Source organism: Diceros bicornis, chromosome 12 (genome assembly GCF_020826845.1).
Source record: "Diceros bicornis minor isolate mBicDic1 chromosome 12, mDicBic1.mat.cur, whole genome shotgun sequence".
Classification (NCBI taxonomy): domain Eukaryota; kingdom Metazoa; phylum Chordata; class Mammalia; order Perissodactyla; family Rhinocerotidae; genus Diceros; species Diceros bicornis.
In genome coordinates this window covers 65,429,560-65,444,023 of record NC_080751.1, presented here as the reverse complement: position 1 = coordinate 65,444,023, position 14,464 = coordinate 65,429,560, and the positions used below count along the sequence as shown (strand labels likewise).

Here is a 14,464-nt window from a genome sequence, read left to right as displayed (position 1 = left end):
CTGGATAAAATCTAGCTATATGCTGTTTACAAGAAACATACCTGAAACTTGAGGACATGGAATGATTGAAAGGAAGGGGAAAGACAAAATATTTATATGTATCAGCTAAAATATTAATCAAAAGAAAGTTGGTCTAGCTGTATTAATGAGATACATTTTAATACAAAAATATTACTAGAAATAAAGGCCACTATGTAATAAAAATACCCAATCTACAATGAAGATATAATGATTCTAATTTTATGCTCCTTATAAAATAACATCAAACATTTAAACCAACATGAAAAAATGCTCAATGTAATTAGTCATTAGGGAAATGCAAAATAAAATCACAGCATAGTACCACTATACACTGATTAGAATGGCTAGGTTACAAACACAACACCAGCTGGAGCACTCATACAGTGTTGGTGTACAGCCACTTTGGTAAAAGGTCTTAAAACAATTTTTTGTAAAATTAAACATTGCTATCTTATGGCCTACCAGTCCAACTCCTAAATATTCACCCAAGATAAGGGAAAGCTGACAAAGCTGTGTGCAAGAATGGTCATAGCAGCTTTATTTGTAATGGCCCCAAACTGAAAATACACTAAGTGGCCATCAATAGGAGAATGGCCAAACAAAATGTGAAATATTTGTGCAGTGAAATACTACTCAGCAATGAAAAGGAATAGACCACTGATAGACACAATAACTGGATGAATCTCAGAAACGTTATGCTGAATGAAAGAATTCTCACATAAGAGTATATACTGTATGATTCCATTTGTATGAATTTCTAGAAGAGTCAAAACTATCTAATCTATGAAGGTAGAAAAAAACCCGGAACAGTGAATGTCCTTAGGAGAGTAGGAATGGGGATTGTCTGGGAAAGGGCGTGAAGGTACTTTGTGGGCTGATATTCATGTTTTATATTTTGATAGGGCTTTGGGCTAGAAGGTGTATGCATTTGTCAAAACTCAGCAAATGTATACTTAAAATTTGTACAGTTCCTTGTATGTAATTGTTACTTCAAGGAAAACAAAAAAACTTAAACAGATACTGTACTCTAGTTAATGATATGCATGCTAAACTGTGTACTGATATCTGCAATTTACATTGAAATGCATCAAAAATATAAAAATGAGTTGATAGAAGGATAGAGGGATAGATAGATATGTGGTAAAGCAAATACAGTAAATGTTAATAGTAGAATTTAGGTGGTGAGAATACAGTCATGTTGCATAATGACGTTTTGGTCAATGACGGACCTCATATATGATGGTGGTCCCATAAGATTAGTACCATATAGCTTAGGTGTGTAGTAGGCTACACCATCTAGATTTGTGTACGTACACTCGATCGCACAATGACGACATCACCTGATGATGCATTTCTCAGAACGTATCCCCATTGTTAAGTGACACATGACTGTGTAGTTAGTTATTCACTGTTAGAATTCTTTAAATTTTGCAATATGTTTGAAAATACAATAAATGTTGGAAAATACAATAAATGTTGGAAAAATATATAAAGTAGGGCCAGCCCTGGTGGCCTAATGGTTAAGTTCGGCATGCTCTGCTTTGGCGGCGTGGGTTCAGGACCTACACTGCTGATCGGTGGCCATGCTGTGGTGGCAACCCACATACAAAATAGAGGAAGATTTGCCACAGATGTTAGCTCAGGGCCAATCTTCCTCAGGCAAAAAGAGGAGGATTGGTGATGGATCTTAGCTCAGGGTGAATCTTCCTCAGCCAAAAAAAAAAAAAAAAAATTAGGGCTGGCCCAGTGACGTAGTAGTTGAGTTCACGCACTCCACTTCACCAGCTGGGGTTCGTGGGTTTGGATGCTGGGCACAGACCTATACACCGCTCATCAGGCCATGCTGTGGCAGCGTCCCACATAGAGCATGGAGGAAAACTGGCACAGATATTAGCTCAGGGCCAATCTTCCTCACCAAAGAAAAAAATATATGTATGTATATATATGTGTATATATATAAAATAAAAATTGACAGATGTACAGGGTAATAGACAAATCTTGCTCTCATAATGGCAAAGACTTGAATACCTCTTTTTATAATTAACGTACCTCAAGCAGCTAGAAAACTCAAAAAGGATATGGAAAATTTGAACAATTTAAAAGTTTGAACCAATGGTCATATAGAGAACACATTACATGGTTCATTACAGTGAACAGTTCAGTAACATTTTTTTTTTCAAGTCCTAGCAACTAGACTTGCTTGGTTGTTTTAATTGTAGTGACTGTTTTGTAATAAATATTTCTTCCTGTTCACGTTGGTTTTTTTTTTTTTTCCTTTTCTTTTTTTTTTTTTTTGTGAGGAGATCAGCCCTGTGCTAACATCCGCCAATCCTCCTCTTTTTTTTTGCTGAGGAAGACGGCCCTGGGCTAACATCTGTGCCCATCTTCCTCCTGTTCACGGTTTTGAATGGAGGATTTGATTGTGTAGTTAGGAGTGCTGTTGATTGATCAAGCAGTAATATTCCTTAGTTCCTTTTACCTTCCTTCCCTAAATATTCTGGTTACCTCTGCATAGAAAACAAGTTTCCCAAACCATTACTAAAACCAAAATAACAATATATACCAGATTTCAGGGATTTAAGAGAGGGGAATAAAGGATCCGTCTCCTCTCTGCACACCCCTCAACCAGAGAGTGGGAGTATGTATGTGATACTTTGCTAAACTATGTGAGTTCAGAATGCAAGAAGCCCTCAGCTGTAAGCCTCTGGAAGTTTTGGTTAGCTATTATTTCTCCTCTGCATAGTTAGTTTTTGTGTTAGTCATTTTGGGTGCATATCTTTCAAAATGTATTGTTTCCTTGAATTCTGAAGTATATTTTATTGAACCTAACTTACTATGGAGAGTAAAGTGGCATAATTGTTATTCTGGGCTCTCTCATAGTGGTGCGTACAGGTTCTGTTGAGTTCTACAAGGCCATTTGCCCTTATTCTGGTCCAGACTACACTGCTTTTTGTTACTGTATCTATTTGAAGTTTCTTTTTTAGCAGGCTACCACTGCACCTGCCTCTAAAGTAGCACCTCTCCATCCTTCCAATTTGCTTCTTCTAATCTGCTTTGGCCAGGAAACCAGATAACTAAGTGGCTCAGAACACCTTAGAACACCTTGGGGAGAGCAGGCTTGTGGACATGGCCTCATAGTAAGGGCATGAACTTCATAATGCTCATTTTAGTTCTTCTAAGAGTGATCCCTTTTGTCTACTTTTTGGTTCTTCACTTTACATGGGATAGGTGAGGTTCCTGGTCTGCGCATACGTTTTCCTCATACAATGCGTTTTAGTTGGCATACTGCTTTATCTGCTCCCGCAGATCAGGAAGGGTGGTTTAAAGTGTCCTTCAAAGCAAATCAATTTTAATGCTCATGGAGTCTTTTTTTTTGTGAGGAAGATCAGCCCTGTGCTAACATCTGCCATTCCTCCTCTTTTTTTTTTTTTTTTTGCTGAGGAAAACTGGCCCTGGGCTAACATCCGTGCCCATCTTCCTCCACTTTATATGGGATGCCGCCACAGCATGGCTTGCCAAGCGGTGTGTCGGTGCACGCCCGGGATCTGAAACGGCGAAGCCCGGGCCGCCACAGCGGAGTGCGCGCACTTAACCGCTTACGCCACCGGGCTGGCCCCTCATGGAGTCATTTTAATGGCATTTCACCTATGACAGAAATTGTGTTAACCGTGGTTTATGGCAAGTTGGGGTATAGATTTCCATAGAATTACATGGTATCATTGTAGTGTGAATGTTACTGGGTTTATTTTGACATAGTCTTAGGCATAATCTTTTCCAAGGTTAACTGTTTAATGTGCTTTTCACTAGGACCTGACAAAAAAGGACACCAGTTTTCATGTGTTTGTCTTCATGGTGACAGAAAGCCTCATGAGAGGAAGCAAAACTTGGAAAGATTTAAGGTACTGATATTGAGTTAACTGCATTTCCTTAATACTTAAAAGGGGCATTGTATCTAGTTTTAATTATTATTATTATATTTATTATTATTATTATTATTATTTTTTTTTTTGTGAGGAAGATCAGCCCTGAGCTAACATCCATGTCAATCCTCCTCTTTTTTTGCTGAGGAAGACCGGCTCTGAGCTAACATCTATTGCCAATCCCCCTCCTTTTTTTCCCCTTTTTCTCCCCAGAGCCCCAGTAGATAGTTGTATGTCATACGTGCACATCCTTCTGGTTGCTGTATGTGGGACGCTGCCACAGCATGGCCAGATAAGTGGTGCGTTGGTGCGAGCCCGGGATCCAAACCTGGACCAGTAGTGGAACATGCGCATTTAACCGCTAAGCCACGGGGCTGGCCCTCAGTTAGTATTATTAAAGCAATTCTTGTCCTAGAAATTTCAAAATATTTCTACCCTACGGTATGTCCTCATCTTGGCAGGGCTTAGTCATCTTTAACAGTCAAGTGGTAAATTAAGTGTTCTCTATCAGCACAACACTACTGCAATAAGAATTTTCAATTTAAGGAAGTTTTAGTTAAATTCTCTCAGGTAGATATTTTTAGGAGAAGCATCATTGGATAGTTAAACCATGTCTGTGAGCTTTTTTTTTTTTTTTAAATAGTTTGTAGTAATACCGATAGAGAACTTAATTTGTAGATCAATTTAAGACGAGTATCAGAATATGGTTTCGTAGATTAAATATGTTTTGAAATGTTTGGACCAGACCATCCCAGTTATGTGCTCGTAGTGCATGAACAGATTATATAGCTCTGGGTATAGGTGGGTAGGGCTTGAGCCATTGAGAACTCAAGGTCAGTAGCCTCCACCCGGAAGCAATCTCGTTCTCCATTTACTACTGTGTGTTTACCTCAGTGTAGAGTACAGGTATTTTCTCTCAGACCCATAATGAGAGAAAAGAGGGGAAGTACTGGACTTAGGAACTTTGGATTCTGTTTCCATGCTGAGCATAGTTGACATGGATTTCAGCGTGTGTGTCACCCTTCTCTATCCTGGACGTTGTACTGGACCAGAAGTCATATGCCCTCCCCCCTCCTCCGAATCTCACACTTTGCCGTGCCTTGGGGCACAAATAACATCTGAAGGCTACTTGGGACTTCCTTGTTGAGAGCACCAGGGGCCCATTCTCTGTTAATACAAGAGTAAAGATAATGCTTCTATTTTTACATTTTGTTCTATCTTTCTTTTGGATTACCCAGTCAGGATTTCTAAAGATAAAGCTAAATTTTAACAATGGTTTAATATCTTTGATGTAAGAAAAAAGAAAAGTAAAAATGAATCGAATGATTTATTCACTTAAATGTCATATTTTAGCAGATCATAACTTAAAAATGCAAGACTTGGTCCAGTGAATTATGAATATCTGGAACTCTAATCTGATGGTACCACATTAGAGGTCTCATTTAGTGGAAAGATAGTATTTGTGTTTATTTTTTAGTGTACCTACTAATAAATTCCTTTCTCTCCTCTCTGTTCTCTTTAGAAAGGAGATGTAAGATTCTTGATTTGCACAGATGTAGCCGCCAGAGGAATTGATATCCATGGTGTTCCTTATGGTAAAAAGAAAGTTTTTATGCCTGCAGTTTGAATTCTGTGGAATTTAAAGTAAACCACCTAATATGTTTGAAATATTTAGAATGTCAGATGTCTAATACGTTTCAAAATTTTAGAAACTATTGGCAATTGGTAATAATTGTTTTTGTTTACAGTTATAAATGTCACCTTGCCTGATGAAAAGCAAAACTATGTACATCGAATTGGCAGAGTAGGAAGAGCTGAAAGGTACTGCTGTAACTTTTGTTTTCCCTTTTAAGCTTCTGTGCTTCAGGAGTAAAGTCTAATAAAGACTTAAAATCTTTCAGGATGGGTCTGGCTATTTCCCTGGTGGCAACAGAAAAAGAGAAGGTAATCTTTTCAATGATGTATTATATTCATTGTTTGTGTTGTCATTTTAGATGTTGGAAATAAAAGCAGTTTGATTTTTCCATTCACATTGAACTCAGTTGCATATGGAATATAAATGAACTTTTTTTTTCTTTTTTGTGAGGAAGATTAGCCCTGAGCTAACATCCGTACTAATCCTCCTCTTTTTGCTGAGGAAGACTGGCTCTGAGCTAACATCTATTGCCAATCCTCCTCCTTTTTTCTCCCCAAAGCCCCAGTAGATAGTTGTATGTCATAGCTGCACATCCTTCTCGTTGCTGTATGTGGAACGCGGCCTCAGCATGGCCGGAGAAGCGGTGCGTCGGTGTGTGCCCGGGATCTGAACCTGGGCCGCCAGTAGCGGAGCGCGAGCACTTAACTGCTAAGCCACGGGGCCGGCCCATAAATGAACTTTTTAATGGCATCTTTTTCTTTATATTATTTGAATGGATAAGTAGTAGGGTGAAGTTTAGAAAGGAAAAATGTAAAATGTAATTTTCCCTAATAGCTTTAATATAAGTGTTTTCACCAAAAAATATTTCAATCTTCTCTGGCATCATGCCATAGAAGACTTTATGGGGGACGGAGGTAGCTTATTATTTTGATATAATTTGATACAAATTTACAGAAGAGTTGCCAGAATAAGGAACTCCCACAAACTCATTGCCCAAACTAGTTGTTCATTTTACTTTTTACTCTTTGCTTTATTATCTTATAGAAAACATTTTAACTTTATTTTTGATACTAATCTTGCTACAGCATTCTCCAATATTTACTTTTTCATCCTTATTTTTATCTGAGAATTCCTTTCCATAATTGACATTAGAAAAACTTTTGGATTATTCTCAGAACTCTTTCAGAAGACCTAGTTAATGAGCTACTGAATGGTGGTAGTAATTGGATGATATAGCATACCTATAATCTATTTTTCTTGTGTCTCAAGGACAGGAAATATTTAAAAACTAATTGAGAATAAAGATATCTAGCATGTTTCAATCTTCATACATGTTAATATTTTTGCTTTAATATAGGTTTGGTACCATGTATGTAGCAGCCGTGGAAAAGGGTGTTATAACACAAGACTCAAGGATGATGGTGGCTGTACCATATGGTACAATGAGATGCAGGTAAGACTCCCCCAAAGCTTATTAAAATTGGTAAAAATAAACTGCATTTATCTACAAAAATTAATCTCAGCTTTTATCTGTTTGTCAATTATAAGGAAAAGTAGTAATTGATTATAATGTTACCTATAGTTTATAAATTGTAGCTTGTGAGTTCATCTCTTCAGAAATCTCAGTTTCGTTTATACTAAGTATTATAGCCTTCCTGGTTTTATTTAATGCTATTAAAATGCAACTTTGAGAATGTTTTAATTTCCTCTCCCTTTCTTAGTTGCTGTCTGAGATAGAAGAACACCTGAACTGTACCATTTCTCAGGTTGAGCCAGATATAAAGGTACCAGTGGATGAGTTTGATGGGAAGGTTACCTATGGTCAAAAAAGGGCTGCTGGTGGTAAGCTTTGAATTACTTTTGATTCTGTTTTAAATGTGAATGTGTCCTTTGTGAGCTTTAGTTTGAGAGTAATTTCATATCCTTAAGTGTATATTTTTAGCATATGAATCATTGCCTCCTCATTACGTAGTACTTTGTCCATAACTGTCGTCACATTTTTTTATTGTGTGATCTGTATGTGAATGAAGGACAGCAGCTTAGCTATTTATCTTGAGGTGTTAATGTCATAAGAGTAGTTGAACACTTATGCAATTGTTAGGAAACAAGAGTATAATGGTAATTTTTCGTAAAGAATTGAGAACCTTTGACTTAATTCGAGTGGTAACCCAGCCTACTATTACCTTAGCTTATTCCTGAAAATTGTTTTTAAGATTCAGGCTAAACTAGTGGTTTCCAAACCAAGGAAGGGATAGGGGCGGGGTTGGTAGGGGTATTGGGACAGCTGTTAGTGAGGCCTTATTTATTAATATTGATTTAACATTTTTAAAACTCAGAGTTTTAGAGATAACTTGCCCAGTAGTACATTTTTATTGCTAGAAGCAAGGTTTAAACTGATATATTTGAGCCAGAGTGTTGCTGACAAGTTATTTCAAGCATGTCATTTACATCGCTTTGTAATTTGTGTGTGATGCAGGTGGAAACTATAAAGGCCATGTGGATATTTTGGCACCTACAGTTCAAGAGTTGGCTGCCCTTGAAAAGGAGGCGCAGACATCTTTCCTGCATCTTGGCTACCTTCCTAACCAGCTGTTCAGAACCTTCTGATTTTAACATACACTGAATAAGATTTGAATAATAAAAGTCTGTGATCTTAAAACTCTAAAACAGTTGTACTGCTTCCAAGCAGCAGTATTTATAGTAACTTAAGCTATTAATGCTAACTCTTGCATGTCAAGAAACATTAGTCTTAGGAATTCTTCATAAAATGGCAAGCTAATGAAAATAATAAATTTGATGACTGTATCTTCATGAAGATTTGTGTCATATTTTAAAGTTGTTTGATGGTTTTCTTTTTCAAGAAAGCTGTGCGTTTATGAAGTAATGGATGAAGTTTACGGATATGTGAATTTGGCAGAGGACCTATGTGGAACCAATAGTGAATATCCTGAGTAGAATTCTTCACAGGACGTGGTCCTAAATGGAGGCAATCTCGAGATGGTTATGGCTGTCTAGGTGTATATTGAAGCTAGAGGAGAGTCGTAACATGAAAGAAAATTGGATGATCCCAAAGTAGAAGGATGGCTTGGCTAGTTTGAAAGCCTGGAGTTTTTTGGGGAGTTAGAAAAGATTCTGTGTCTAAGAATTGATGACTGATTTGGTGATGGTGACAGTGAAGTTGTATCTCTGAAAGTTTACCTTCTTTTTAAGAACACTTCTTTCTAAATGATATATACCTGTAAAGATAAAACTATTTTGCTGTCCCTCTAGGTCTTAAACACGATTCTTTGGAATATGTTTCGTCAAACTCTCTTGCCTAAAATACCAGAAGGAAAAGGAAAAATTTAAATAGATAGAATTGAGTTGTTATTTTGTGCCTTTTTACTCTTAGTTTTTGAAGTAGTTTCTTTGAGAAAATTATTCTTGCCCTAGAGATTCCTTAAGAGCACAGGCTATTATAATTTCTTGTATGATGGTTTTCAAATCTTTTAGCACTAAAATATTTTCTTTAAACAAAATCTTGAGTGAAACTCCATATATAAACAGTGGGAAAATCAATACCATTAAAACCATGACCGAGTATACTGAGTCCTAGTTCGTGTGAAGTGATTACGAGGATACCATTCTTTCACTTAGTCTAGACTACTTTCTTAGGACGTGTCCTAGAACTTCCATAACCAGTCTCAAAGCTCTGTGATGACAGCTTTTTGCAGTGTTTGCACACATTAATCACTGCTTTAGAAATGAGTTTTTAATTGATAAAATGGCGAAGAAAAGACTGAGATTCAGACCATTTAAATATTGGAGCCGGAAGAGGTCGTCTTGACCTTGTTCATGTCCTCATTTTATCGGTGCGGAAGCTGAGTTTAGAGGAATGCGTGTTCACGTGGCCTGGTTTGCAGAACTGGAACTAGAACTAGGGTTTCCTAGTTTCAGCTTTTACTCTGGTCTCCCTCTGGAAGATGATTCTCAGATCCAAATGAGTAGGGCAGAGAGAAATGCTGGATAGAGCTGGGAGACTGTGGAAGGGCTTATTTGGGTGTTCTTCAAATGGCTGTCCAACTGGAATTACCCAGGAAACAGAGTTTTTAAAAGAGGAAGCTACATGTAACCAGACCAGCAGAGGGGTTGCCTGGAGACCTGACTCACGCTTTCTTTCTGCTTAGATCACCATTGATCCTTCCCTTCACTCTTCATCCCTGCTTTCAGATACCCATTCCTTCAGGCCTCTGGATTAATGCTAAGGAAATGAGTAATTGTTAACGCCTGGTTAGGATGTGGTTGCTGCTAATTGTCCCCTGCCCCCCTTCTTCCTTTTAGAAATAGAACCTCGTGAGTTTCAGTTGGTACTGGATTGCCTAGCTAGAGACTGTCTTTCCCAGGTTCTGATCCGTGTGGTATGAGTTGAAGTGATGTGTGCAACTTCTGGGTCACGTCCTTCCCCCTGCCCTTTTCCCTGTTCCCTCACGCTGAAACTTGGATGTGCTATCAGTGAGTCAGGGTCCATCGTTAGAAAAGTCTCATAATTAGGAAATAGCAGAGCATCAAGACAGAAGGAACCTGGATGACCTTGTAGAAGAGCTGCCCACCGTCTCTGGGCTGCCTGGTACAGTAACTTGATCTTAACTGAGCCACTGTATGTGTAGGTCTCTACTCCAGCTAATACAGGACACTAGAGGCACTTGAAAGTCCAGAAAATATTAAATATTAACCATGAAATGTTAGTATTCCTGACTCATAGCTTCAACTCTGTCCACTATGTAGTTTAAGAATTTATAAGTGTACTCACAGGTCTTGTGCCTATAGCTCTTATGCCAGCCTCCCTTCTAGACGGAAATGCCAAGGCTTGCCCCACCTTCAACACATGGCAGACACAACCTTAGGAGTCCTGGCATGTTCCTCCTTATTACCTGTCTGGTCTTTCGTTCCGCATTCATTCTCCTCGAAGCTTCCTTCAGACTAGAGTTAAATCTTCAGAGTGACTGAAGTGGTTTTGTGTTTGGGGATTTTTTTTTTGCTTTTTCAAATTTTGGTAAACTTAAGTGAGCTTCTCTAACTCTGGTTTATGTATTCACTGTATTGCTAATCTGGAAGGTACTTTGAGCCTCTCCTTAGGACACACACCCCTGAGAGAGTATAGAAAACCAAGTAAAAGGACCAAATGCTTTCATTGCCTAGGGATGCTTGCCTGAAGAGAGCTGATTCTAAAGGACTCCAAGTAGTGGCAATAGTTATAAAATTACCAAAACCTTTCTGTACCTCATTCTTTTTTTTTTAATTTTATTTTCTTCCCCCAAAACCCCAGTAGATAGTTGTATGCCATAGCTGCACATCCTTCTAGTTGCTGTGTGTGGGACGCAGCCTCAGTATGGCCGGAGAAGCGGCGTGTCGGTGCGCGCCCAGGATCTGAACCCGGGCTGCCAGCAGCGGAGCGCGCACACTTAACCACTAAGCCACGGGGCTGGCCCTGTACCTCATTCTTAATATATATTTTCCTATTATAAACAGAAATGGAAACTTCAGATTAGAGTAATCTTTACTCCTTACTTTTTACTTATATTCCCACTCCCAGAGAAAGTCACTGCTAAATAACATTTTGGTTCATTTCTTTTTCCTATAAATTTTTTGGTATATAGCTTAGATCATACTGTATATACAATCTTATATCTTCATTTAACATAAATATTTTTCTCGCTATAAATACTTTAATGGCTGTATAATCCTTTGAATGTGCTGTGGTTTATGTAAGCATTGTGCTTTCACTGCTCATGAGCGTTGAGGGGACTTGAAGAGGATGTGAACCTCAGAATGTCAAGCCTGGATGCGAGTCTGGCTCTAACGTGTACTAGCAGGATGACAGAAGACAAGGTCCTTTGCCTTTCTTATGCTTTAGTTTCCTTGTTTATAATAATGGTGAAAATTATTCTCATCATTCAGGACTATGTTAAGCATTCAGCAAAAGTCCAGCAGATAGGCATTCATACCATATTTTATCATATTTACACTGTTTACATTTTTCCTGTGTTACATATAATGTTGCCGTGAATATCTTTGTTCTATCTTTTGGATTGTTTCCTTCTACTGGATTCCTAGAAACTGGATTATTGAATTAAAAGGAATGAACTTTATGAACGTTTTTCAGGATCATTACCAGATTGCTTTCTGAAAGGGTTGTGCTGGTTGACATTCACACTAACAATATAGGAAGAATTCTGTACCGTTGATTTTACAAACTGAAATAATACTTGTTGCATTTAAACTTTGTTTTCATACTATCTCTTCACGTGGTGTGTGAATTGGTGCTGGTGAGTAGAGGTCGTCTTATATCTTACGTGCAGCTTCTTTGTACATGACTCCTTATCCCCATTGCTCTCACCCGCCTGCTCCACCACCATCTTTATACTACAGACAAGGACCCAGACTTGTAAATAAGGTGCAAGGCTTCTTTCTTTTCATTTCCATTTTTTTTGGTGAGGAAGATTAGCCTTGAGTTAACATTTGTTGCCAATCCTCCTCTGTTTGCTGAGGAACATTGGCCCTGGGCTAACATCTGTGCCCATCTTCCTCTACTTTATATGTAGGACGCCCGCCACAGCTTGGCTTGATGATGGTGCGTAGGTCCGCACCTGGGATCTGAACCTGCAAACCCTGGGCCGCTGAAGCAGAGCGTGTGAACCTAACCACCATGCCACCGGACTGGCCCCCCATTTTTTTTTTTTTAAAGTATGAGTGTGTGTGGCAATTACTGAGAACACTCCGGATTAAAAAAAAAAAAAAAGTTGATTCCCAGCCAATTCTAAGTGGGAAAAACCATTTAGTCAGGTTTTTAGCTGATTCTTCTGACTTAAGAGGGAGCTATGCACTTTACTGCGGTTTGAATGAGATATGGAAAATAGGAAAATGTGTAAGTAAATATAAAATGAGATCTGGGTAGTTTCCCTTATATAGTAATTTTATTATTTCCCTATAGATGCTGACTTCTACTAGGGATTTTTTCCAAGTGACCTTATTTAGGGGAAAAGGGAATATTGGTTAGAAGGGAAAAAATGTAGAACAGGAAGGAAAGGGAGGGATATGATTTTGCTGCGCCAAACTAATTGATAGAGGATTCCTTTGGAGGGAGGAATGGAGGGGGGATTTTTGCTGTTGTTTTCCATTCTATTGCTTTAAATAATTACCTTTCATTTAAAAGCACCTAAAGTTCTGTTTTTTTCTGACAGAGATTCCATTCTTACTGGTCAAAAGTGTTGAGGGATATTTGAAAGAACCTGGAGTCAGATGGGCTTGGATCTGCCCCCAGCAACAGTTCCTGACTTCTGGTTAGCTAAATCACATGCAGAGATGGTCAGGTCTAAGGCAAGACCTGGGCATCTGCATTTTAACAAATTCCTCAGAAGATCATGATGCAGATGGACCTTGAACCACAAATCTAGAAGCACTATTGTAAAGAAATGGCTCTTGGAGCTGTGGTTCTCGCTGCCATCTTGCACCCTAAGACTCAAGCAGGATGATTCAGAAGGACACCTGAGAGAGATGCTTGCTGTACTAGATCGCCTGTCTCCAGTGCTGGTCCACTGCCTTTACCCCGGAAATGAACACCTTGGCCCCTTCCTGGAGAGGAGTGGTTCTCTACCCGGCTGCCCATTGGGATCACCCAGGGAGCTTTAAAAGAAAATGCCAGTGTCTGCACTTCCCCTCCAGAAATTCTGCTTTATTGTTCTGGAGTGGGGCCTGGGTGCCCAGGAAGTACAGCTGTGCTGCAGGGCTGAGAGCTGCTGCCTTACACTGAGCCTGGCTCTAGATGTTTCTTGATCCTGTTCCAGATCATTGTGTGCCCTCTGCACATGCCCCAGCTAAGATGTGTCTTAAATCTAGTTTAGGTTCAAGCTGGAACCCTTGCTATTGTACTGTGCAGTGGAGGCACAGTAGAGAAAAACTTTGATAAAAATGGTACTGTATATCATTTTTGATAAGATTTAAAAAATAAATTTTGTAACCAGATGAATTTGTTTTTATTTAAAACATTTCCGGTGCTTTAGACAGAGCCACTTTATAGGCCTCTGGAAATCATTGGTTCAACTCATTATTTTATCTCAAATCTTGTTCCCCAGCTAGGTAACTCATCCTGTTCACCAGAAAAGGCTCTGGTTGGCTATTAGCTATGGGTTTCCTTAAATCCCGGTCGAAGGATAAATATTTGCTACTGCCCAAGTAGGACTTTGAAGAGGCAGCCAGAGGTGGTCTCTCTGCAGGGTAATAATTGGGTGTTAAGGGCTGTCCAGTTTTTTGTGGTGGGTCAGGGTCTCGAGGAGGAGTCTAATGTGGGAAATCCTGACAAGAACAGGAATTGGCAGGATGAAAGCTGGAGTCAGAGAGATGGCCGGTAGGGATGGGGTCAGCTGGGTGTGGGAGCAGTGGCGTCGGGTAATGAGCTGTCGTTTGCTTTTCTACATTGTGCTTCCCTTGGAATCCTCGAGTGTTTGCTACCTGGTATTAGCAAGTGGGTATGTTAGTCTGACGTGGGTATTAAAGGGAGGGCTTTGTCTGTTTGAACAAGTGATGCTGGAGGGTGTGGGAATTGGTTAGGACTCTGTCCTGTGGGAAATTGTTCCATCATGGCGGGAGGGGACCAGAAAACTCTCTGGAGCAGTCGTCCAAACCAAAGCTTAGAAAGGTGACAGTCAGGCTTAGTTGCAGTCAGGTTTGGCAGGCACTCCCAGAAATTCTTAAGACATATTTGAGAGAGAATTGGCTAACCCGCAGTCACACAGGCTGGAAGATTGAGGTATTTTGTTTGGCTCTTAAAGGCTATCAATTTGGAGACACTGGATTGTATCCTTATCATTAAATACTGTTCGCTTAAAATATTGGTGTTAGTTCTGCTGGT

At 39.2% G+C, this 14,464-nt stretch overlaps 1 protein-coding gene across 1 annotated transcript in view; it reads left to right on the top strand.

The window, feature by feature from the left end:
• Positions 1-8,382, top strand: part of DDX1 (DEAD-box helicase 1) — a 36,586-nt gene extending 28,204 nt beyond the window's left edge. Inside the window, exons 20-26 of the mRNA XM_058551761.1 lie at positions 3,829-3,920; positions 5,464-5,536; positions 5,690-5,762; positions 5,843-5,885; positions 6,935-7,030; positions 7,299-7,419; positions 8,054-8,382. Of these exons, the coding sequence (XP_058407744.1) occupies positions 3,829-3,920; positions 5,464-5,536; positions 5,690-5,762; positions 5,843-5,885; positions 6,935-7,030; positions 7,299-7,419; positions 8,054-8,184 (629 nt within the window). The 3' untranslated portion in view covers positions 8,185-8,382. The remainder of the gene's footprint in view (positions 1-3,828; positions 3,921-5,463; positions 5,537-5,689; positions 5,763-5,842; positions 5,886-6,934; positions 7,031-7,298; positions 7,420-8,053) is intronic.
• Positions 8,383-14,464: the final 6,082 nt, after the last annotated feature.